The following is a 27,034-nucleotide window of genomic DNA, read 5'->3' on the forward strand; positions in this document are numbered from 1 at the left end:
ACTTTTCACCCAGTTTTCTCCAATGTATGCCCTTTTTGCCCCATGTCCCCTAATGTTTTGCCACTTTTAATCAATTCTGCTGCTTTAGCCCATTTTTACTCCTTCCTTTAGACATCTTTTTGTCAACTTTTGCCACTTTTACGCCATTTTTGCCTCTTTTCATCAGTTTAAGCTACTTTATCCTGCTTCTTTGCAATTTTTGTCACCCATTTCAGCTGCCTTTTGCCATTAAATACCACTTTCCCCCCCATTTCCCCACCTCTTTACAGCGTTTTTGCCCACTTTAGTCCCATTTCCCCTCATTTTGTGCTGATTTTTGACTACCTGTATGTCAATTTTTGCCACTCTTCACCCATTTTTGCCACTTTTCACCCATTTTTCTTCATTGAATGCCTATTTTGCCCCATTTCCCCCCCCTGTTTTGCCATTTTTAATCATTTTCTGCTGCTTTCAGCCCATTTTTACTACTTCCTTTAGACACTTTTTCATCAATATTTGCCATTTTTGATCCTGCTTTTTTGCAATTTTTCACCCATTTCAGCTGCCTTTTGCCATTAAATGCCACTTTTCACAAATTTTTTTCACATTTTAACAGCTTTTTTCTCACTTTAGTCACTTTTCACTCATTTTTGTTTTTTGACCACCTGTATCTCATTTTTTTGTGACTTTGCACTCATTTTTGCCACTTTTCACCCAGTTTTCTCCATTGTATGCTTATTTTGCCCCATTTCCCCCATATTTTGCCACTTTCAATCAGTTTCTGCTGCTTTTAGCCCATTTTTACTTTTTCCTTTAGACATCTTTTTGTCCATTTTTGCCACTTTTATGCCATTTTTGCCCTTATTCATCATTTTTAGCCCCTTTTATCCTGCTCCTTTGCAATTTTTCACCCATCTCAGCTGCCTTTTGCCATTAAATGCCACTTCCCCCCCCATTTTCCCACCTTTTTACAACTTTTTTGCCCATTTTAGTCACTTTTCACCATTTAGATTGTGGCTATTGCAATGGCATTTTTCAACAATTTGACTCTTTGGTCTAGCAGGGTTGAGTGACACTGCTCTAAACCATCATTATTCTCTGTATTTTTACTAAAAACCTAAAAAATAGACACATGACACTAGTTATGGGTTATATCATAATCACAGCAGCCCATAACTACCAATCATGCAGCACTACCTATTTGCTACCATTGAAGAAGCGGAGCTAATCATCTATACTGAAGCCTGCCAGAAGGAGGGAGCTCCAAATGTTTTTGGTTTCACTTCTGTGGAGCCGTCACATCGTCCAGCTTTTTATACAGACTTTTAGATCAAACCAAAACTTGATAAAAAGAAAAAAGCTCTAAAGATGTTTCCAAAATTCTCCTCAAATCGTCCGTGCCTGTCGCGTGTTCTTTAAACTCTGCCTGGTGTTAAAAAGCCAAGGGCTCGTTCTGAGAGGAGGATCCATCGCAGTCAGTGAATTTCCACTGATGAGCTGGTATTGATTTCAGATCGCTGGCAGGCTGTGATCGGATCGTCCCTCTGTGGTCGATAAGGATGGTCTGTGGTGGGCAGGCTGCCTGCTGATATTCAGGTCAACAGTTAGGTCATCATTCAGGGGGCTTTATGAAACTTTATCGACAGGATATGTTAACTGTGGGAAGTCCACATCAACTGTTAAATCTTCAACAGCAGATTCATTATTGACCCCTGATATAAAAGGCTTTGATTTCAGTTACCAGGCCCTCATTTCTCACTGAATGTGGGCTCATTTCTAAGACAAAAATTCTCCTTATTAACGTGTTTTATGATTCAGGTAATGTGGCTTTATTGTGTTATTACATATAGTATTTTTCAGAGAGCGTTGGGAAATGCTCTTTTATTCCAGTAGAAACACAAGAATACTGATCTAATCACAGCTGGTTTGAGTTTACAGAGATGTAGTTACACAAAGACATTAGCTTTTGTCCATAAAAGCCTACTATTTTACCAAACCCTCACTAATCAATGCACTAAATTTCACCAGTTCATAACTGCTATGGACTAGCATTAAGGGTCACATATTTAACCCCTTTAGGGTAATTTTATATCGGTTTCAGAGGTCACCAAAAAATGCCTGTGAAGTTTGTTGCTAAAAAAAAAAAAAAAACACTCCAGTATTGGATTTTGCATGTCTAAAAACCCCTCTGTTTCAGCCCTGCTCAGAACAAGCTGTTTCTGTGTCTGTGACTTTAAATGTTAATCAGCTGTCTGACTCCACCCCTCTCAGGAAATGGATGTGGCTTAATTGATGTGGCGCTCCTAATTTGGATCTGCATAGGTGGGTGGAACTTTCCCCCAAGTGGGGAGAGCCAACTGAACCTGGGGGTGGGGCTTACTCCCCACATGACATCATGAGGGGAAATCTGAGAACGGCTTGTTTCAGCACACATTTTCTGAAAGGTGGAGAAAGAGCGGGAATGGGTTTTTCTGATTCTTGGGGGGATTGTGGACAGGGGTTTATAGTTTAGTAAGACAATCCTGAAAAAGTGTCTTTTGCATAATATGTGACCTTTAAGGTAAACTCTACCAGTGTAACCTCATCGGCCCTGCTGCTAAAGTACGTTAAATTCATGATCAACACATTTTCAGTCAAGTCTGTTGTTATTTTTTTGAATTGCACTGAAAGGGATATTCTGGTATTTTTGAAGTGGGATTGAATGAGGTATTTGGCATTATAGTGACATTAGCATCCAGAGATTGCACTGATGACTACGGCTGGGCAATCAATCGGAAATTGGATTAAATCACAAAATATATCCTTCTGCAATTTTCAGACAGTGCAATTTATTTTTAAACTGACATATGTCTCAAAATACCAGTTTAATACATTTTTTGCAGTAGAGATGTTGTGTTCTATACATTATGCATATATTAACACATCTTTTTTAGAATAATTTTCCAAAAGTCCTTCTTTCAAAAATCTATCATCCCTAATTTAGTCTATCTACTATTGTGCTGGTTATGATAATGAGAATTTATTAGTTGTATTTGCTGAAAAATGCACAAGAGGAGGAACCTAAAAATAATAAATTGAAATCACAATAACGAGAAAAAAAATTGCATTTAGGTTATTTCCCCAAATCGTTCACCCTACTGATGAGCCACTGCTCTAACAGGTAGAGAAGCCTGCAGGCTCACACAGCTGCTTAGATACACTGAGGCGGAGGAACAGGTAGCTGGTAGCCAAAGCAAACTACATGAAAAGCTTATAAATTTTCAATACAGCATAAAATTGAGCTAACATTGCTTTATGGCCCATTTTTACCTGAAACTCACTAAATCATGCATAAATAGTGGACCCACCTGCCAAGCTGCAGAGCTAAGTTTCCTCCACTGGTCCTGATTGAAGTGTCAACGCTCTCTGAGATAAGGGAGGGTAACACCACCGCTACGGCCAAGTACCTCATACAACTTAACATAAAAAATACTGAACATCAGGCGCAGGTGGCCTAGTGGTTTAAGGCGTGCCCCATGTACGCAGGCGGCCCGGGTTCAAATCTGGCCTGTGGTCCTATACCGCACATCTCTCCCTGCTCTGTTTCCAACTCTATCCACTGTTCTCCTCTATTAATAAAGGCACAAAAAGCCCCAAAATAAACCTTAAAAAATACTGAAACATCCCTTCACATTAGGAAATGTTCGTATGGTCAGTGGCAGCTTAACACACCTCAGTGGGAGGAAAATGAAACTTAAAACTACAGGAGCAAAACAAACAGGAGTGAACACACAGAGACTAATAAAATCATATTTTTGTGATCTTCTGCTCAGACAGTCTTCAGCACAGGTTTGGTTTAGGAGGAAGAGGAGGGTAGGGTCACCTGGATGTGCATTCAAATGTGGAATCTGTTTTAATTCTGTGATATAATAAGGTTTTTCAGCTTAAATTTCATGTTCAGTCCAAAGCTATGCAAACTGAAGTATGTCAGTAGTCCAGAGCCATACTGAGTGAATGCAGCACTCATGTTTGCGTGACTGTTTATCACTGTTAGATCATTATTCACGGAGTTTATGTAACTTTATTGACACAGCTGTATCTGAATTTAAGCTCCAGTGTTATGATGATGTAATTTATTCAGTACCTGCAGAGTTTTTAGTTCTTATTCTTCTGTATTGTTACAGTGTTTAATGTCTGCCGGGGCTCTAAAAAGCCCCTGTTGCATCGTGGGTCCATGAACTTATTGATCTGTTGTTGTGATTTCATTACAAAACGTTTATTTCTGGAGCTTCGTGTTAATTACTCATCAGGTGGAAAACGTGGCTGACTGCATCTATTCAGCCAAGCCGTTTAGAACAATGACTTTAATTATTAATGGTGTTTTTAAATGATAAGAGCTCCATTCAGGCATTAAGAGCAGAGGATTTTATATCAGGAACTTAAAGCTTTGACTCTCAGACAAAGACATGTTTAACCTGAAATGACTCTGAGAGGAAAATCCTTGAAAATCCTTTCAATCATGTTAAAATGCCAGCAGGTACTCAGCCTGTGTCTGTAGAGGTGGGGTTGTGTAACAGTCCTGTTAAACAATATTTGGAAGCTGTTCACTCAAAATCCAAACATCCATTAAAACATGAAGAGTCTGATCAGATCCTGATTAAAGACTCCATGATGGTGTGAGAGCATACAGAAACAAACCAAGTCAGAAGGGGTTAAACTCCTCAGCATGCAGCGCTTTCTAAGGATTAGAATCTATAAACAGAGAGAAGTAGGAGTAGGGCTGGGCAGTATCTGTTTTCTAACACCGTCAAACCTTCCACAGATTTAACCGGGGTATTCAGCATTACCAGCAGGTGTTAAAAACACATCATACCAGCTCTTCCCAGCATGCACACACAAGTACAGCCAGTAGAGCGTGCACCTCTGCAGGCGCTTCATTCATAACTTTTAATACCTACACTCCACAAAACGTTTATCAGGCGACTTTCACAGGTACGATGTCTGTTAATGTTGCAGCATTTTTTGGACACTTCACTTTGTTTCATTAGTACCTATTTACCTTTTTATATAAAAATACAGGTATGCCTCAAAAAATAAGAATATCATGAAAAAGTTCAATATTTTTTGTCACTCATTTCAGAAAGTGAAACCCATGTATTATATAGACTCATTACACATAGAGTGAACTATTTCAAGCCTTTACTTCTTGAAATGTTGATGATTATGGCTTAAAGATAATGAAAACCCAAAATTCAGTGACTCAGAAAATTAGAATATTCCATAAAATCAATTTAAAAAAAAGGATATTTTAAACAGAAATGTCAGGCTTCTGAAAAGTATGTTCATTTCTATGCACTCAATATTTGGTTGGGCGTCCTTTTGCATGAATTACTACATCAACGCAGTGTGGCATGGAGGCAACCAGCCTGTGGCACTGCTCAGGTGTAAAGGAAGCCCAGGTTGCTCTGATAGCGGCCTTCAGGTCATCTGCATTGCTGGGTCTGGTGTCTCTCATCTTCCTCTTGACAATCCCCCATAGATTCTCTATGGGGTTCAGGTCAGAATCAAGCACAGTAACACCATGGTCACTGAACCAGCTTTTGGTACCTCTGGCAGTGTGGGCAGGTGCCAAGTCCTCTGGAAAATGAAATCAGCATCTCCATAAAGCTTGTCAGCAGAAGAAAGCATGAGGTGCTCTAAAATGTCCTGGTAGATGGCTGTGTTGACTGTGAACTTCAAAAAACACAGTGGACCAACACCAGCAGATGCCATGGCAGCCCAAATCATCACTGACTGTGGAAACTTCACACTGGACTTCACGCAACGTGGATTCTGTTCCTCTCCACTCTTCCTCCAGACTCTGGGACCTTGATTTCCAAATGACATGCAAAATGTACTTTCATCTGAAAAGAGGACTTTGGACCACTGAGCAACAGTCCAGTTATTTTTCTCCACAGCCCAGGTAAGACGCTTCTGACGTTGTCTTTGATTCAGGAGTGGCTTGACACGAGAAACGCCACATTTGTAGCCCATATCTAGGATTGGTCTGTGTGTAGTGGCTCTTGATGCGCTGACTCCAGCCTCAGTCCACTCTTTATGAAGCTCCCCAAAATTCTTGAATGGATTTTGCTTGACAGTCCTCTCAAGGCTGCGGTTCTCCCTTACGCTGGTGCACCTTTTCCTACCACACTTTTTCCTTCCACTCAACTTTCTATGAATATGCTTCGATACAGCACTCTGAACAACGAGCTTCTTTAGCAATGGCCTTTTGTGGCTTAACCACCTTGTGGAGGGTGTCAATGACTGTCTTTTGGACATCTGTCAATTCTGTAGTCTTCCCTATGATTGTGTAGCCTACTGACCCAGACTAAGAGACCATTGAAAGGCCCAGGAAACCTTTGCAGGTGTTTGGAGTTCATCAGCTGATTAGGATGTGACACCATGACTTTCCAATATTGAACTTTTTCAGAATATTCTAATTTTCTGAGACAATGAATTTGGGGTTTTCATTATCTGTATGCCATAATCATCAACATTTCAATAAGTAAAGGCTTGAAATATTTCACACTATGTGTAATGAGTCTAAATAATAAATGGGTTTTACTTTCTGAAATGAGTGACAAAAAATATTGAACCTTCTCATGATATTCTAACTTACTGAGATGTACCTGTATATTCATATTTATTCTTATTACCAGGTAGGCTGGAGTAAAGGCCTGTCCATGTCCGCTGCAGTTAAGGCCTGTCCAGGTCGGCTGGAGTTAAGGCCTGTCCAGGTAGGCTGTATTTAAGGTCTGTCCAGGTGGACTGTAGTTAAGGTCTGTCCAGGTAGGCTGTAGTTAAGGTCTGTCCAGGTGGACTGTAGTTAAGGTCTGTCCAGGTAGGCTGTAGTTAAGGTCTGTCAAGGTGGGCTGTAGTTAAGACCTGCCCAGGTATGCTGTAGTTAAGGCCTGTCCAGGTCAGCTGTAGTTAAGGCTTGTCCAGGTAGGCTGTAGTTAAGGCCTGTCCAGGTAGGGTGTAGTTAAGGTCTGTCCAGGTCGGCTGTAGTTAAGGTCTGTCCAGGTGGACTGTAGTTAAGGTCTGTCCAGGTAGGCTGTAGTTAAGGTCTGTCAAGGTGGGCTGTAGTTAAGACCTGCCCAGGTATGCTGTAGTTAAGGCCTGTCCAGGTCAGCTGTAGTTAAGGCTTGTCCAGGTAGGCTGTAGTTAAGGCCTGTCCAGGTAGGGTGTAGTTAAGGTCTGTCCAGGTCGGCTGTAGTTAAGGTCCCATCCAGGTATGCTGTAGTTAAGCTCTGTCCAGGTAGGGTGTAGTTAAGGTCTGTCCAGGTCGGCTGTAGTTAAGGCCTGTCCAGGTCAGCTGTAGTTAAGGCCTGTCCATGTCAGATGTAGTTAAGGCCTGTCCAGGTCAGCTGTAGTTAAGGCCTGTCCAGGTAGGCTGTAGTTAAGGCCTGTCCAGGTAGGCTGTAGTTAAGGCCTGTCCAGGTAGGCTGTAGTTAAGGCCTGTCCAGGTCAGCTGTAGTTAAGGCCTGACCAGGTAGGCTGTAGTTAAGGCCTGTCCAGGTCAGCTGTAGTTAAGGCCTGTCCAGGTAGGCTGTAGTTAAGGCCTGTCCAGGTCAGCTGTAGTTAAGGCCTGTCCAGGTAGGCTGTAGTTAAGGCCTGTCCAGGTCAGCTGTAGTTAAGGCCTGTCCAGGTCAGCTGTAGTTAAGGCCTGTCCAGGTAGGCTGTAGTTAAGGCCTGTCCAGGTCAGCTGTAGTTAAGGCCTGTCCAGGTCAGCTGTAGTTAAGGCCTGTCCAGGTCAGCTGTAGTTAAGGCCTGTCCAGGTAGGCTGTAGTTAAGGCCTGTCCAGGTAGGCTGTAGTTGGTATTAGATCACCTCTGGAGATGATGAACTCCTCCATTATCTTTCTTTTTCCTCTCCCTGCACTTGTTTTCATGCATGTAGCGTCATGTGCTATGCATCCTGAAAAGTTCTGGTAAGTTTTATGTCATGAACAAGGTTTATTGTCTGACAAAGGGAAATTTCAATATTTGCAGCAGCAAAGAGTGATGTAGACAAAGCAGGCTCCAAGCAGGAGGTCCGACTCAAACTGAGTAATGATCCAAAAGTTAAAGTTACTGTCAGAAACCTCAATGTTGAGTTTATTTTGGTGCATCGTGTCCTGTATTTTCACCGTCTGTGGATAAGTAGTGATGTCAGACGGAGTAAAAAGCAGATGTATTACCGTACTACCACCCATTCCACCTGAACTCAGGGATAAAATGGTTCAGTGTTTGTGGTTAAAATCACTTCCACTTTACCTCCGTCTAATATTAAGGGACTAGGTGGTTCAGAAATATAGTTACTCACTGTGGTCCTTCCCTTGTCCCGGCCCTGTCCCGACACTGGCCTTTGGCGTTACAGGCATCATCGCCTGCCGAATGGCCTTCTCCCAGCTCTGACCGACGTCCCGGCCCACGCCAGAGGCTGACAGCACAGGGTTGTGGTGCGGGCTGCCAGTGTCCTCCCCGACGTAGTACACCATGTTGGCTGTTATGACCTCAAAGCAGTGAGGGTTACTGCCCGGGGGAAGGTTTCCAAAGTCCTGAGCTGGCTCCACCTGAAGGATCTCTGACAGAGGGATCTCCTGTTTGGATAAAGAAAGCATAAAAATCAGACTTCTGTGGGTCGAACACAAGCTTGAAAAATGCTCCTTTTCTTGGACAAACCTCTACTATGAGCTCATCAAACTAAGCCGTTCACTAAAGCATCATTCTTCTTTATATTCTGGTAAATTTGACCTGTTTTAAGAGATTTTTTGACCAACAAAGAACATTTATGAGGTCTCCTAATGGTCTAAAAGACTGAAGTGCAGTCTATCCTGACACCTCTCCTCTCTCCTCTACACTGAGACACTCTTTGAATTTCAGTATTCTAAACATCCTTTCCTTCCTTGTCCCTCCTCCACCCATCTAAAGCCCCCACTCTCTGCCAGATCAAACATTTAAATGAGAGCGATGGGCCCTGTGGTGTCTTCATGCCCCTCCGTGTCGTCTCAACGTTTTGTGTTTTGCCAAGCTGCCCCCCTCCGCCCCTCAAACTCTGATCATGGTCTCTCCATCCTGCCGCTCTGATTAAAAGGCAGGACGTTCCTCGGCCGCTTTGGGCACGAGGCAGCGTGGCTATGAGCCAGAGAGCCGGCAGGGAAGCAACCCCATGTCCCAGAAACCGCCACAAATCCAGCCCCCCTTCACCCAGCTCACGCTCCCTCTTCAAAGGAAGGTCTCTGCTCGGCTTTGTGGTGAAGGTCAGCAGGTCGCTGGCTGACACCAGATGAAAGGAGGAGGAGAATGAAAGAGGAAAAATCATCAGGAATGAAAAGAGCCGCAGCCAAACCCACCCCATCTCACTTTTGATTTTTCAAGGATTAAAAGTTTCCTTTGAGGAAATTCACGGTTCAGAGCAGAAAGCTGGAAAGCTAGAGAAAATTTAGCCGACAGGATTATTGAGTTTTTCATCTGTTTCTTTAATTCCTGATCTCAAGTCAAAAACACAACAACAAAAATGTTCTTCTAGTGGCTGGAAGGTGTTTGTTAAAACATACAGTTTGATTTAACTTACCAAAGCCGACTACAAAAACCTCTATAATAAAAGTTTTTACCCTGAAAAAACTCCAAAAAACAGACGGTTTTCTGCACAACTGGACAGAATTCAGCATTTTTCCGAAATGCCTATTTCTTGGCCTTTATAACAATTAAGAACATTTAAATTCACAAATTCAAATTCAAACACCACTGTCATCCTTCAGCATCATTATTTACAGTAGATGGTACTGTAAAGCAGGGGTTCTCAACCTTTCCCCCAAAATTAAGGTGCCAGAGACCAGGGACCCCCTACTGTACCTGAAGGTGGTTGAACAGCCGGAACATTCAAGAATAGTCGTGTGCAGACAAGGCCGTCCGTGAGGGGGGATAAAGGGGGAGGTTTCTGGGACCCAGCCAAACTGGGGGCCCATGGGGGTCAGCAAAACCATGGTCCATTGTGAAGTTAAACTGTGAAAACCATATTTTATATTTGACCTAAAAACATAACCACTCTTATCAAAGAAACAGCCTTCTTTAGACGAAAACCCCCTTTTTTAAAAGCATAATTTAAATGGGTTTAAAATTGCTAAAATTGGTTAATAATGGCAAAAAATTGTGAAAAAGTGGTGAAATGGGATTTTCAAAAAACATAAATGGGTTGAAAGTGGCAAATATTAAATAAAAGTGGTTAAAAAAACAACCAAAAAATGGGTTAAAGTGGCAAAAATGTGCACAAAAAGAGGTAAAAGGGGATTTAAAAGTAGCTGAAATGGCTTTAAAGTGCAAAAAACTGGTGAAAATTACGTGAAATGGGATTAAAATTGATATAAACTGGTAAAATTGGGTTAACTGTGGTTAAAATAATAATAATAATACATTTTATTTGTGGGCGCCTTTCTGACACTCGAGGTCACCTTACAGACAACAATCGAGCAAAACAGTAATATAATAATAAAAATTGCAAAAAACAGACTACTAGACATGATATAGAAAGAAAGACACATTAAGAACACATAAAAGGCATGGATCAGGTGGGGTAGGCAAGGCGAAAGAGGTGAGTTTTGAGTCGGGTTTTGAATATGGAGAGGGACTCAATGGAGCGGAGGTCAGGAGGGAGGGCGTTCCAGAGCGACTGAAAGCTCTAGCCCCCAAGGTTGGAGGTTGGAGAGATATGGGGGTGCCAGGTTATGGAGGGCTTTGAATGTGAGGAGGAGGATCTTGTAGTTAAGGCGGAAAGGGACCAGTAACCAGTGGAGCTGTCTGAGGATGGGGTGATGTGGTCAGCAGAGGGGGTTCTGGTGAGGATACGGGCAGCTGAGTTCTGGACCAGTTGGAGTTTATGGATGGATTTCTGAGGGAGACCGTGCAGAAGGGAATTACAGTAGTCCAACTGGGAAATGGGCAAAAAGGGTGTAAAAAGGGGTTGATAGAGGAAATAATGGGTCAACAAAGGCAACAATAACCAGAAAGAGGCAAAATTGGTTTAGAAGTGGCAAAACAGACAGAAAAAAGTGATGGAAAGGGTTTAAAATGGACAAAAATGTGTTAATATTGACAAAATTGGTGTTAAAAAGTGAAGAAAAATGGTTAAAATTGAGTAAAATTTGTGTAAAGTGGCAACAGTGTTACCTAAAAAATATTATTTGTTTTTCTGGTGGCCACTTATCAGTGTCTCGCGACCCCCAAGGGAATCCCCACCCCAAGGTTGAGAACCACTGCTGTAAAGTACCAATGTTACCAAAATTCAGTGGAAGGTTCACCCAAAGCAAGAGAGAGACTGCCACACAGGCCTGCTGAGTGAGTCTTGGACTTTATTTTCAGTTCCCATCAGTACACAAACCTGCGCTGCATGCTGTCTGACAGTGTTTATTCAAATTAAAGCATGTTTATAATGCTGATTGATGTGAATTATGTGAATTATTGACCCTGGTCATCATTAAAACCAGCAGCTGTTTCACCCCTACACGGGGGCAGTCACTGTAAAAAGCCGCTCTGAATATTCAGAGCAGTGTGCTAGTGTCTCCTGTGTTTCTGTCGGTGAACCTGACTCCCTCCCGCCGACTTGTTGATGCTTTGTTCAGTCCAGCAGCTGAAACCGGATCAGAGCAAAGTGGGTCTCTTACCTTGTAAAACTTGGCTCCACTTTCATTCTGAAACAGAGTCAAGCTCTTGCTGTCCAGCCTCCAGTAATGCCTCTTCCTCTGCAAAGACATTCATAAAAACGATCCATATTCACATGGAGATGACACTGATCTATACTGTAATAATAATATTTAGTATAAACAAGTATTCAGTGGTGCTTTTTGGCTCTGACACTATTTTATTCAATGTAAATCCTCTATTCTTCATTTTTAAACAATGCTCCTGTCTCCTGAAAAAAAAATGATCCAAAATGCTGGATATTTTTTAGCACTTATCACTCATCACTTATACTCTCTTTCTGTCTGCTGCAAAACTCATTTCCCTGTGAGGGACTTTAAGGAAATTCCGAATCTGCAAACGCATGCCTTCTCCATAATTATTGATGCATTATAATAATCAATATTCGGCAATGCAACACTGATAAGACCCAGCATGAAATATGGGTTCTCTACTGGAAATCTGAAGACACATTTTTGACTTTTACTTTCTGTGGAGGTTTTTCTGCCAAATATATTTTAATGTATTAACATTTATCTTTCTGCGTGGAAGTTTAGAGGGAGTAGAGCAGATCCAGAGCGTATTTTGCCCCAGTATTTCACGTTTATGTTTGCATGTTTGTCTCTGGAGTGTCGTCTCACCAGGTTGTCTCTGCTGGTGTAGTGAACCATCCAGCCCTCTTTCACCACCGTGGAGCTTTTCCTCTTCGTGTGTTTGATGGACTGAACCACTCGCATCAGAGGGATGTTACTGCTGGTGGACGGGCTGCAGCACACGAGTAAAACAAACCAAACAAACACAAATATAACAAAACATAGAAAAGCAGCCAGTTTAAATGAGAACTGACAGATATTTGTACTCTGATTAAAAACCTTAAAATGCTCCTTTACACCAGAGATAAGAGTTTTACAGGAAATAATGTCAGTGAATAGACAAGAGAATATAAGGGATATTACACATGAGTTAAAAGACCAGTTTGGAGCAATAAATGGTTGATTGGAGGTGTCCACCTGTTCCAGAACTTTCTGACCTGAACTGAACCTGAGCTACAGCTAGCCAGCTCTCTGTGGGCTTTGTCAAACAAAGAATGCCATCAGTGTGAGCAAACATAAAAACGGTCCGTTCTGAGTTTGCCACCTGATGGCTCGGAGCGTCTCGTCATCCTTCTCGCTGTCAGTGCACGGACCCTCGATGAAGAAGAGTTTGTCGTCGGCGTTGGACAGCTCGTCCTGCTCATCCATGCTGTGACCGCCGTCACTGTTGACATCACAGTTATCGACCTCCATCGTCGTCTCAGAGTCTGGGCTGGGACTGGTGGGTTCTAGAGGACACAGAGGAGGCCGAGTAAAACCAGCAGGGTTTTACCTCTAAATATTGCTTTTAATCAAGGTCTCTCTACTAATTGGCAAAAAATAGGAAATAAATGGTATTTCATTGTAAAGGGAAGCTTAAATGGGTAAAAAGTGATTAAAAAAAGGGCAAAAATGGGATAAAAGTGGCAAAAGAAGTGGCTAGAATGGGCAAAAACTAGGAAAAAGTGGTATTTAATGAAAGTGGGGAGAATAAATGGTGAAAAAGGGCAAATATGGGATAAAAGTGGCAAAAAATTAGTAAAAGTTGCAAAACAGTGTCAAAAATGGGCAAAAAAGTAGGCAAAAAGTGTTATTTAATGGCAAAAGGTAGCTCTAATGGATTAGAAGTGGCAAAAAATTGTGAAAAAGGGCAAAAAAGTTTCCCTTTTGTAAGGTTTTCTAAGGGAATAATACATAAACCTAAGTCATAAAAGACAAACAAATAATCACAAAAGAGCCGCATATGGCTCCAGAGCCACACGTTGAGTATCACTGCATTATAGGATCACAATCTCTGCTCCCATTTTTTAATCCTAAGAAAGGATTCTAGGTTTCATGAAATCTCAAGATAGAGCCTTGAAGAGAGTATCCTCTCTTCTCCAGCCTGATCTACGGCATAATCGCTTTAATCTGATGAGAATGTTTCGGAGGTAGAGCGTCTTTCCGCCTAAACAGCCCTTCACTTCATCCACCTTTAGTTATGTTACAGCCTTATTCCAACGTGGATTAAATTCATTTTTACCTCAAAAATGGATGTTAAAAATCTTTGTTTTTATTGAAGACCATTTCTCCAAACACTATGAGGTAAATAGCGGCGTACCACAAGGATCAATTTTAGGACCATTACTTTTTAACTTGTACATGCTATCCCTGGGTGGTGTCATCAGGAGACACAGCACCTCTTTTCACAGCTATGCTCCAGCTCACTCAGAAGTCCGCAGCAAGAGTACTGACTAAGACCAGAAGGAGAGCACACATTACTCCTATCCTAAAGTCCTTGCACTGGTTGCCTGTTGTTTTATGCATTGATTTTAAAATTCTTTTATTGGTTTATAAAGCTCTACATGGCCTCGCTCCAGACTACCTTTCAGGGATGGTTTTAGTCTATGAACCCGGATGGACCCTCAGATCCTCTGGTACTTCTCTTTTGGCTGTTCCACAGAGCAGAACTAAAAGGTATGGCGATTCTTCACTCAGCTTTCATGCTCCAAGACGGTGGAACAGCCTGCCAGAGGATCTGAGAGGAGCTGAGAATAGGGAGATTTTTAAGCGACAGCTGAAAACCCATTTATTCAGTCTGACTTTATACTTTTATGACTCTATGTGCTATCACAATCAGTGCCCTAGTTTATTTGTTTTCTTATCTTAGAACATTTTAAATCTTCATTTTGAGTTTTTAGGCCTTTATGTAACTCTAGCTATGATCATTGATGTTTTAATGTCCAGTTTTATAGGCTTTCAATTATTTGGAAAGTTAAATATTTTATCATTATCATATTTTATTATTATTTTATGCTAATTTTAATGTTTTTCATTTTATAAATTCTTGACTGCTTTGTCTTTTATTTGTCTCTTGTTAATAATCCATCTTTGTAAATATTTTAGTGAATTTCTTTTTGTGCACATTAGTCTCTAAAGCAGGGGTCATCAAGTACCTTTGCACAAGGGCCAGATTTAGTCTCCACAGAAACTCTGAGGGCTGGGCTTTCAAATATACAAAAATTAAATAAATATTTCGGTCTGATTAACATATTTGTTTCAAAATGCAGGACATGTTTGGGCATTACCAGTGAGATTTATGCCTATTATCTATCATGCAGCAGGCCACAAGAAGACTGAAAACCCCAGAGAATGGTCCCTCCACAATCATGATTTAGCACCAGTATTAACTCATTTTAATCCTTTTTTGCCTCTAAAACCCAATTTTTGCCATTCTTTAACCCCCTTTAGCAACTTTCCTGCCAATTATTACCCTTGCGTGCCACTCTTGGACACCTTTTCACTAACCAGGCTATTTTTGATGTATTTTTGCCACTTTTAACCAATGTTTGATACTTTTGCTCCTTTTTGCCTCTTTAACTCATTTTTGCCATTCTTTAACCCATTTAAATCACCTTTCCTACATGTTTTATCCCCTTTGTGCCATTTTTTGTCCAACTTTTAACTTTTTTTTTGTTCTAGGCCATTTTTTATCCCTTTTTCATGACGTTTTTGAATTATTTTGTCATTTGTAACCAATTTATGAAAGTTTTTGTCCCTTTTTCTCTGTCTTTAACCAATTTTTGCAGCATTTTAACCCTTTTTTCACCAACCTGTCTGGTCATTTTTGCAGCACTTCTGCCAACCTTAACCATATTTTTAAATATCTACTGATTATGACAGTAAATTTCTGTAAAACAGATCAAATGTTATTCTCAAACTACTTGAATATTAATTGTTTGTGGGATGGATTTAACAGCAGCAGACATTTAAAACCAAAGGATACTCCTACAACCACAACATCTTCTTTCCCCCCTTTTCTGAATTTAATGATCTTTCGGGGGCCGGACAGGAAGTTTTGGGGGCCCGATATGGCCCCCGGGCCACCAGTTGATGATCAGAGTTCTAAACCTTTTTACCTTTTTGTCAATCACTGTTGTACAATCCTGTAAAGCACTTTGAACTGCATTTGAATTAGTTTGAAAGGTGCTATACAAATAAAGTTTGATTGATTAAAAATTCTACACACAGAATCCTGTAATGGCAAAGTGAAAAAAAGTTTGTTTGAAACTTTTGGTTATATATATATAAAAATAGATAAAAACATGCAACAAGTAAAATAAAACTTGTATAAAAACATGCATACAGCCCTAGAAAAGGACCTGATTCTAATGAATGAATTTAACACTCGTCACAGTTTTCCTTTAATGCTACATAGCTGTAGTTTTAACACCCGGGGTCCCGTTTGGGAAGCACTGCCCTAAAATAAGGACTACGCTATCCTCACCTCCGTTAAAGTCCACCTCACCCAGGCAGTCTCGAGGAACTTTGGCCGCACATCTCTTATGGCAGTTAAATTTACAATCTAAAGAAACAGAGATGAGAAAAGATGTTAGGACGTTTATCTCAAAGCCATCTGCTGCGTTGCTCTTCCTCTTTGAGCGTGACGTTACCTTTGCACTGCATGCCCTGGCGGAAGAGGCCCTTCAGCAGACGCTTACAGAACTGGCAGATGGTGGGACGGGTGTAGGTGTGGACCGAGAAGGTGTGTGGGACTTTGACCCGACTGAGAACCATCTTCTCCATCCAGATGGGACGACCGCTCAGCAGGGAGTTACGCTTTCCGACGCCCAGGAGGGGGCGCTGCTTTGAGTGGGAGGAGACGGACAAAAAGGATGCTAAGATATTAAAATAAATCCATCCATATAAATAAAAAAACATTGATTTGGGCTACACCCCATAGACCAGTGATATTCAAAGTGTGGCTCTGGAGCCACATGTGGCTCTTTTCTGATGATTTATTGCTCTTTCATGTCTTCCTTTAAAATATAATTCCCCAGAAAATCTTAAAAATGGAAACTTTGACCTCAGAAATTACCCATTAATCATCATATTAATCAGTTTGTTTCCCATACTTATACAGTGGGTTTTAATGGTCAGACTTGTCAACCTTTATTTTCTCTCTGTCTATTTCCATTGCCCTTATTTGCCATTTGTTGTCCCTTTTTGCATTTTTCTGCTGCTTTTAGCCCATTTTTTACCACTTCTTGCAGCAACTTTTCGACCATTTTTGCCACTTTTATCCCATTTTTCATCAGTTTTAGCCACTTTTATCCTGCTTCTGTGCATGTCCATTTTAGCTGCCCTTAGCCATTAAATGCTAATTTTTCCCCATTTTTCACACCTTTTTGCCCATTTTAGTCACTTTTCGCTCATTTTTTGCAGCTTTTTGACCACCTGTTACTTAAATTTTGTGATTTTTTTACCCATTTTTGCCACTTTTCATCCAGTTTTCTCCACTTTATGCCTATTTTGCCCCTTTCCCCCTCCTTTTTGCCCCTTTTGACCATATTTGCCACCTTTTACTTACTACCTCCACCAAGGAGGTTATGTGATCGGTAGGGTTTGTTAGTTTGTTTGTTAGCAACATAACTCAAAAAGTTCTGGATGGATTTTGATGAAATTTTCAGGAAATGTCACAAATGGCATAAGGAAGAACTGATTAGATTTTGGGAGTGATCCAGATCACCGTCTGGATCCAGGAATTTTTTAAAGGATTCTGTACTATTGGGAGATAGGGCTAATGGTGGAGGTCTGCGCTCTCCGAGGGCTTTTCTAGCTTTTAATGCCACTTTAACCATTTAGATTGTGGCTCTTCCAAAGGCATTTTTTCAACAATTTGGTTCTTCAGTTGAACAGGGTTGAGTAACGCTGCCATAGACGGTGTTTGGGAGGGTGATGGACTAATGTTCTATCTGTCACATTCATTAAGGGCCAATTAGAGTGGCGGAACACAGACAGAGTAGGTGTGGGTCACTGAGAAACACAGCGGCAGTTCCCAAGACCCACTGAGCACTAGCTGGGATTTGAACTCTGAACCACATTTAATCATTTCATCATCAGTGAATCTGGACTTCCTAGGATGTCCCGGGACGGTTCATTATATTCAAGTTTGTGTGAGGGAGGGAGCTGACAGCAGTGTGTTTGTTCCAGTTAGCATGGAACTCTGAATGAGCCTCGCATTGTTCAATGGTTTGTGAACAGGATGGAAAATCCAGTGGTTAGCCTCCAGGCATCGGAGAGAGCGAGGGAGAGGGAGAGAGCGAGGGAGAGTGAGAGTGAGAGAGAGAGAGAGAGAGAGAGAGGGAGAGAGGGTGTAAATAGCTGCTGAAAATGGCTCACTGGTTGCACATCGTAGATCTGCCGGCATGCAAAGAGAGTTTTCATTCATCGTCGTCTCTGACGTCTCCTAGCCAAACCCCATCGTGTATCTCCACTCTTTGAACTACTCAAAGTTCCTGTCACTGCTTTTCCTGAATCGCCCTAAGGCGAGGAGGTCAGAACAACCCGAACATGCGTTTAAGTCCGGGGTCAGTCTGAGTCCTGGATGTGAACATGTGGTTATAGTGGGACGAAAAAAAGTAGAATAGAGCTAGAGTGCCTGTTCACTTTTCTGACAGCTGTGTTTCTGGAAATACAACCTCAGTTCCAAAAAAGTTGGGTCGCTGTCTCGAATGTAAATAAAAACAGAAGTTAACGATTGCCACATCTCATAAACCCAGATTTGACTGAGGTGATAAACATGTCAGATGTTGAACCTGAAACATTTTACCATTTCATGAAAAATATTAGCTCATTTAGTTTTGGTGGCAGTGACACATCTCAAAAATGTTGGGACGTGCCATCCACAAATGACAATTAAACCTGGATCGTGGAGAGAAGAAGCCATATGTGAACAGGATCCAGAAACAACGCCGTCTTCTCTGGACCAAAGCTCATTTAACATGGACTGAGGAAACATGGAAAACTGTTCTGTGGTCAGAGGAAAGCACAGATGCCGTGTCCTGTGGACTAAAGAGGAGAGGGAGCATCCAGCTGGTTCTCCTGGCTCAGGTCTAAAGCCTGCATCTCTGATGGTATGGGGTTGCATTAGTGCCGATGGCGTGGGCAGCTCTAACATCTGGAAAGGAACTATCAATGCTGAACAGTAGAGAGAGCTTTTAGAGCAACATATGCTCCCATCCAGACAACGCCTCTGTCAGCCCAACGATGCTAAACCACATGCCACATCCATCACAACAGCATGGCTTCACAGGAGAAGAAACCGGGTCCTAAACTGGTCTGCCTGCAGTCTAGACCTTTCACCAACAGAAAACATTTGGTGCATCAGAAAAGGAAGAAGACCCAGGACTGTTTTTGGAGATGTGTTGCTGCTATCAATTTCAGAATGAGATAATATTTTTCCTGAAATGGTCAAATGTAGGGATGTACCATATTGGATTTTTGCCGGTATTTGATATGCCGATATTTACACATTCATTTAAGCTGATAGTGATATCGGTACCAAAATTTAAATACCCTTTTCGGACAAAAAATGTCAGTCCTTTTGGACAGGATGACCAAGGAAACAACTTTTAATTCTTAAAAAACACTTTCAAGTTTAAAGAATGAAGATAAATAAAGAAAAAGACCTCATCTGACATAGGTCTGTTGGTTCTGACTAAAAGTCCACTAATTTATCAGTATATATAAGGACAAAATTTACAGTCAATATATGCTGAAATACGCAGGCAAATATCGGATGTAAATATTGGCAGAAATTTTGATATCTGTCGATACTGATATTTGCCTTTATAAGCTAATATCTGCCGATACCAGACCGATAATATCATGCATCCCTATAAAATGTCTCAGTTTCAACAGCTGATATGCGACCCAACTTTTTTGGAACTTGGAAATGCAGCTTTAAAAGAAGTCTGTCTAACTCACAGTAAAGGTTAGAGTCTCAGAAAGGCAGTAATAGATCTTCCTCTGGTTCAGACTGGGATCGTTTTGTGTCCGTGTCAGTATTATAGTTTTGGTCTTCCAGCTGCTGCACCACAGATGATTTTATTTCATTTTTTTCTCTCTTCCAGACCATGATTCATCCGTTCTCTAAATGATTAATCCTTTCATGGGTGCCTTGCCAATCCTATCAGAACATTCAGTGAGGAGGGAACACTCTGACACACTTACAGTGTAGACAAAACAATCACTCACAATCACAATTACACCTTCAGGCAATTTAGAGTGTCCAGTTCTCTGCAGCGACACATGTTTGAACGGTGTGGAGGAAACTGGAGCGAGGAGAGGAAACCGGCACAAAGGGAGATATTTAATCTTCACACAATGGTTCAAACCCAGGTCCTCGTATTTCTGACACTGACGCATTTTATCAATGCAGAAATCAATCAGTACTCAGTAGGAAGGGACACGAGCTCCTCTATAGATCTGAATTCAAAGATATTATTGATCAGGGTTTGATGAACTGGAGTGAGAGACTGTAACAAACCCACCTCCTCCTGTGGTGCTGGGGTGAACTCCGTCGAAGGAGGGCGAGCGACAGACATGATGGCGCCCGGCAGGGACACGTTGGACAGTCGTCTCTTCCTGACTCCGGTGCAGTTGTTGGGGATCTTGAACGCACATCGTTTGTGGTAGTTGAGTCCACATCCTGAAGAAGAGATGTGTTGAGAGTCATTTGGAAACTCTGGAGTCAAACTAGTGCTATAATAAATTACTTGACATTAATGTTTATTGTCTTTAATAAACAAAAATCCTCAATTTTAGTTTCCTATTAGTTTTTCTTTTGTCTTTATAGTCCCATAACTTTCTTTAAAATTTCAGTGACATTACTGCAGCATATACACTCCTGATCAAAATTTTAAGACCAGTTGAAAAATTGAAAGAATTTGCATTTTGCACTGTTGGATCTTAAGAAGTAGAGCTTTAAATGCAAAAAGAAGAAATGGGAGTGAGACAAAACAAAAAAAAGTGTGAGTAAGCAAATTATTGAAAACAACAATGAAACTGAAATGGGCTGTTCATCAGCTGATCTTAAGTTCAAGACCATAGCTCACAAAAACAGAAAACGCCCTAAAAACAGAAATAAAATAAAAAAAAAAGGACTTGGTTATGAGTAGCTCCACTGTTCTTGTTGATCTTGTGGAAGTATTTCCATACCGCTGACATTTTAGCCACTGGATTGCTAACATGGCTACCTCTGCTTTGTTGTCTTACTCCCGCGTTTCTGGAAATTGATCCCCATTTACGGCTGGTAATCAGATCAATTTGCTGATCTCCCATCAGTTAAAAAATGCCTATCAGCTCTGATCCGATACATGGGATACTTTATCCTGCACATATTCCCTCATAGAAACCAACAGAAGACGATTCTTTAAACCAGGGGTGTCAAACTCAATCAAAGCAGGGGCCAGAATCTGAATTTAGGTGCAAGAGGGCCAAACAGAGTCAACATTTTACCTTAAATTGTCAACCTCATTTTACAAGTAGAAAAAACTTCGCTCTGAGGATGAATGATATTGAGATTATTAAAGTCAAAATGATAAGCTTAAAGGCTCAAAATCTGACATAAAAAGGCAAAATAATGATTTTAAAAGGCAAATACATGAGATTGAAAACCAAAATTATGAGTTTAAAATGTTGAAATATGACTTAAGATTCAATATCCTGTTATTAAAAGGACATAATACAATAAAAAATCCAAATCTGGTTTAAAAGGTCAAAATATGAGCATAAAATTAAAAATCATGCGTTTAAAAGGTCAAAATATGAGTAAAAAATTAAAAATCATGAGTTTAAAAGGTCAAAATATGACCAAAAAAATCTAAATCATGAGTTTAAAAGGTCAAAATATGACAAGAAAAATTCTAAATCATGATTTTAAAGGGCAAAATATGAGCAAAAAAATAAAAATCATGAGTTTAAAAGGTCAAAATATGAGTAAAAAAATAAAAATCATGAGTTTAAAAGGCAAAATATGAGCAAAAAAATTCTAAATCATGAGTTTAAAAGGTCAAAATTTGACAAAAATTCTAAATCATGATTTTAAAGGGCAAAATATGAGAAAAAAAGAAAATCATGACTTTAAAAGGTTAAATTATGACTTAAGATTCAATATCCTGCTATTAAATGGACATAATACAATAATAATGCTAATCGTGAGTTTAAAAGGTCAAAATATGTGCAGAAAAAACATGATTTTAAAGGGCAAAATATAAGAAAAAAAAATGAAAATCACAAGTTTCAAATATTATAAAATGAGAAAAAAATCAAAATCATGAGGTAAATAAAGAGAACAAATTCAAAATGATGAGTTTAAAAGGTAAAAATATGACTTAACATTTTAAATTGTGAATTGAAAAAGTGAAAATATGAAATAAAATGTCAAAGTCCTCAATTTAAGTCAGAATTGTGACCATGCAAAATAGAAAATCTGACATTGAAAACACAAATCAATGTCTTTTCTCATATTTCTGACTTTTTATCAAAGTAATTTACCCTTTTCAGATTTTTATGACATACCAAGGATATTCTTAATCACCAAGGTTATGATTTTACTTTTATGCTGGAGGAAATCTTCAGACATCATACCAGTGGGCCAGTTACAATAAAAATATGAAATGTTCTTGGGGGCCGGATTTGGCCCCCAGGCCTTGAGTTTGACCCCCCTGCTTTAAACCATCTTTTTCTAGAGTTGCATCCTTACAAACCTTTCATTTTTCAGCATTAGACTGAATGGCTTTTCAGAAGCAACAAAATCTAAAGTGAGGGCATGCATTCACAATCGACCCTCACATCCTGATTTAAGCGTGCTAAAACTGTGGAAACTGTCCTTTCTATGATGCTCACAGACCATTCAGATGGCCACATGCTATTCAAATCATCTCCACATGGATAATCTGATCTAACATAACTCCCACAGCCCGGTTCCATGTCCTTGACTTTAGGTGCACGCTGCAGCAGCACAGCCTCACCTTCACATGACCTTAAATAACCCCTGAAGATGAAACCACTGTGAAACCACATCCTTACCTTCACATTTGAGGCCTTGTCTGACGAGCCCCCACAGCATCTCCCCGCAGTCGTCACAGAAGGCCGGCGCCTTGTAGGAGTGAACGTAGAGCGTGTGAGGTCGGATCTGGAAGTCCTCAGCTGTGGCCAGAGCTGAAATGGATATGAGAGGTCAGAAATGGACTGGAACTGTTAAAATACTGCTAATGCTCTAAAAGAAACACTGCCGCTTTATCAGTTATGTTTAAGAGCCAATGCAAGAAAGAAAAACATGATTAAAGCTGTGGATCATGTGTTAAATACAAGCCATACTGAAACAAGGAGCCTTCTGTAAGACCCAGAAACCTCAGCATCATTATCAGAAACAGGACCGATTATATCTACTCTATAAAGTCATTCATGACCTCTGTTACAGCTGCCTCAAAGTCAGTGTCATATGAGGTAGTTATTCACACACTGACAGCTATTACTGAACATTTTCAACAGACAAAGAATCCTAAATGTTCTGGAACATTCAGAGAAATCAGTATAATCAGAAAACCTTACTTGTGCATGTACAGGACTGCATCCGGACAAACAGCTCTGTGATTGTCTTTTTACAGTTCATACCATCTGGGTTTCTTTAATTAACTGATGGCTGAGGTCAGCTCTACACATGGCTCTGTATGTGTCTGACTGAGTGATGATACTTCCAGAGCCATACATACAGAGTTGCGTTGTGGGCGGGGTTTGTTGTACTGAAAGCCGATGGCAATGGCTGCCTCTACTGAAGAGATTACCTTGGATATAGCTTTAGCTAGGATCATGTTCCTGTATGAAATAAAGAATAAAACAACCTGAAAAGCTTTTCATGTTGGGAAAAATGTTTTCACTCTTCTGCTGACCTGCTTCAGCATGAGTGTGTGATAGCTGCAGCGAATGGGAACCTTCTTGTGTGAATGCTTGTACACAATGGCTGCTAGAGGAGCGATTAGCTCGGCCTTAGCCACAGCAGCAGTTTGGATAGAAATGGACATGTCTTATGGTGTAGTGTTGCCTGTAGGCAACACACCACTTTTTTTTTTACCTTGTGCACTCACATAATACATTCCTAAGTGTGATAGAACACTTTTGAAAAATGCCAAGCCCTCAAGTGACCAATAACAGTTCTCCAATTTGTCACATGACTCTCCAGAAGCCATCTTGAATCCCTTTTGTGCAGACAATCTCACAGAATACACGGTCATTTCTCTGCAAAACAACTGCAAGAAAACATATTTTCCTGATATTTTTGAGGCTGGAAAAAATGGATACATAATTATAGGTGAGTAAAGTTTAATTTCTAGTTGTTAAATTCATTTCTTTGATAAATAAAACATAGAAAATGGCTAAAATACATGTTTCCTTTAAGGCAACACTGCACCATAATGGAAAACTGCCCCCACTGTACAGTTCTGGATTCACAACAACACTATTGCATTTTGCATTGTATGTTTAGGTATAAATCTGTGATTATGACAATTTTACTCATTTGTAACTGTTTAAATATAAAACATGTTATTGCTGCATTTCTTATGTTTTTTAATTGTACATTTAACATAATTGAATGAATAAGGTCGAATGAATGAATGAATGTATTGTTTACAGAATGGACGTTGCATCATTTTACGGCTCTTTCAAGAAGAAAAGGGGAGAACTAGCCCCCCCAGCTGATGGTAGTGAGGATGAATTAGGAATAAATAGTGATGAAGACATGTTACTAGAGCCCGACTGATATGGGATTTTTGGAACCTAAAAAAGCCGATATCCGATATATTGGCCAATAACCGATATTTTGACCGATATATGAAATAAGAACATTGATATACACAGGATATATACTGTACATGAACACAGATGTGGACATGTGAATAACCAGTTGCATTTATCATTGTTTGTTTCACAAAGATGCAACTTAGATGACATTAAAATGCTGTATAATAGTCTTATACTGTGGCTGTGGACCTTATTAGAAAGGAAAATGATAAATGGAGAGCCATATTTACATTGTTGTGGCAAATATGCACACAGAATATGTTTACATTGTGTTTCTTGATAACCCTGAGGAAGGCCACAAGCTTAAATGCGCCTGTTTTATAAAGTTGTTCTCTAAAGATCTACTATGAGGGTGCTTCTTGTTACAAAGTTTGGTCCATCCTCGCCTCCTTTTCTCCTTGGCTAACCCGGAAATCGTCCTCCTCCGCCATGATGAAGGATCTTCCAATTCCTTAAATGCACCTGGAGGAGGCGAGGATGGAGGAAGGAAACAGCTCCTGGAGGAGCGCTGAGCGAGGAAGCACTGGTGTATCCTCCACGTAAGTCTTTTTACCAAAGGTGCAACGTGATTGGTTTGGAGGCACAGCATCTGCCTAAAAAGCTGCACCTCTGCACGGTTCATGACTGTTTATATTATTACAGCACTTATTTTCTTGAAATAAAACCCTTAAACAAAGGTAGATTAAATAAGAGATGTGTTTATGTTTTAACTTTATACAGGATGATATGATCTTACAGAATATAGGCCTCACTAAGGCAGAAGTTTGTGTATTGTTCCTATTTAACTGAAAAAAATCAACAAACTCACAGAGCTCTGTGGTGGATCAGATTACAGGTTATGTGGAAGAGAGCCACCGATGATTTCCTACTCCTGATGGCCGATAACAGATAATAACCGATATATTTTTTTTAATTGTTGATTTAACAAAATAAGTTTATTTGATGTGTTTATGCACATCTGGGGGTAAGAAGGGGTTAGTATGTAGTGAGCAAAGATATTTATAACTAATTTTAACTAATATCACTCGTGTTTTTCAAAAAACAAAGAACTATTCTGACGTCATAACTGTTATTATAGTTAACTTTTTTTAGTTAAACATTTGTGTACCAAGTACAACATACACAAACAACTGACACAGGTTTTCCCCCCATACAACCAAATGATAACAGGCTGTTATGCTTCACAAATGGAGATATTTGGGGGTCTGTTTTTTTTTTTTTTTTTTTTTTGCTTCAGCCAGAATTAAAGCGAGCTGATGTTTTACATGAAGATTAAAAATATGCACTGACATGAGTCATATCAGAGAGAGGTTAAGAATGTGAAGTCCACCGTGGTCTAACTGAATGAAACCACGTCAAACAGAGCAGGCAGGTACACGTCTGTGAAAGCAGCGATGGATCAGGAGACTGTCAGACTGATTTTGTTATTATAACGTTGCGCCTTTTGGCTCTGGCAAGCTTTCTGCAGTTTTCAATGCCTGCTTAGGATCAGAGCTCCGCTGACTCGGTCCTGATGCCTGCGGCTGAGGCTAGTGGCTGCTGGTGCTTCGTTTTAATGTCGTTAGGAATAATGACTATATGTGACTTATAAGATCCGTTGAGGACTTCTTTGTACTCTTTGCGACGTTTGCAGGGCAAATTCTACACACATGGTCGTGTTATCCTCCCCGTAAATACTGAACAACGCCACCGTGTTGTTAGCATTTTAGCACAGGGGCTGCTGCTTCCTCTTCTTCGCTGGTGCTTTAACAGTGGGTCGTGTACTGCGGCGCCACCTGCTGTTTCGGAATGTGTAGTCCCCTGAGAAAGAAAACAAACGCCAGCACGGCCGTGCTGACAAAAATATATGTTATCGGGACTCGTCGTCATGTTATCAGACCGATAAGTATGACGTAATAATTTCCTGTTGTCGACCCAATAACTATTGGCCCGATAGTTATCGTGCACCCCTATTTTATTGCAATTGTTTTTTGAGCCATTTTGATTGTGAGTCATCATAAAAGTTTTTTTCAAAATGATTTTAAATACAGGTCTGCTAATGTTTGGGCTATGAGGGTGAATCAGCTGATCAGCCCATCATCAGTACCTGACGTCGCTGTCAGACTGACGCTGTGAGGTGAAGGACTTCTCATTCTCGAAGTTGTGCCTCCTCTCTCCTCCTGTCTCTTCCTCGCATCTCTCTTTCAATTCCTCACTGGGTGGAGCTAAGACGCAAGGAAAGGACGCGAACAGAGGAAGGAAGCATACCAAAATATGAAAAGGAGAAGCACCCTTAGTGAAACTTTCTGTTTCCACACTGGTAGAATATGTCACAGGAAGGATTAACACCGTATGAAGGCTTTTCTGGTTTGTGCTTTTCAAAGTAAAAGCCCGGTTTAGCATTTCTATAAAGAAACTCCGTTCACTTGTACAGAATGCTTTTATTTTGAAAAGTTCCCGACACACTTCCTCTGTACACTCAATCAAGTAGCTTTTAGCGGTGTTTACTAAGGTAAAACTAATGAATAAGGACGGGGCTTTGAGAGCAGGGAGATGCGGCTGACATGCAGAAAACTCCCGCCCCTGTGTGAAAGCCGCACCGGCAGGAACCGGAGCTGACACTCACAAGCAGCAAAACACGATCCCAGTCTGAGACGGGCGTTAGTCCTCTACTCTGCTGCAGTCGAACAGCGCGAGGACGGG

General features: G+C 40.5%; 1 protein-coding gene across 2 annotated transcripts in view; it reads right to left on the bottom strand.

Annotated features, from left to right (window-relative positions):
* LOC121521563 (serine/threonine-protein kinase D3-like) overlaps positions 1 to 27,034 on the bottom strand; it is a 78,147-nt gene that overhangs the window by 12,779 nt on the left and 38,334 nt on the right. The window contains exons 4-11 of one of the 2 annotated variants that reach the window (XM_041805647.1): positions 22,580 to 22,711; positions 20,041 to 20,198; positions 16,159 to 16,348; positions 15,993 to 16,070; positions 12,792 to 12,975; positions 12,296 to 12,419; positions 11,639 to 11,716; positions 8,302 to 8,578 (exon numbers count right to left, since the gene is read on the bottom strand). In XM_041805647.1, coding sequence (XP_041661581.1) covers positions 8,302 to 8,578; positions 11,639 to 11,716; positions 12,296 to 12,419; positions 12,792 to 12,975; positions 15,993 to 16,070; positions 16,159 to 16,348; positions 20,041 to 20,198; positions 22,580 to 22,711 — 1,221 coding nt within the window. Of the gene's footprint in view, positions 1 to 8,301; positions 8,579 to 11,638; positions 11,717 to 12,295; positions 12,420 to 12,791; positions 12,976 to 15,992; positions 16,071 to 16,158; positions 16,352 to 20,040; positions 20,199 to 22,579; positions 22,712 to 27,034 lie in introns of both variants that reach the window. The other variant, XM_041805646.1, reaches the window with a different exon arrangement.

This window comes from Cheilinus undulatus, linkage group 14 (genome assembly GCF_018320785.1).
Source record: "Cheilinus undulatus linkage group 14, ASM1832078v1, whole genome shotgun sequence".
Taxonomy (NCBI): Eukaryota; Metazoa; Chordata; class Actinopteri; order Labriformes; family Labridae; genus Cheilinus; species Cheilinus undulatus.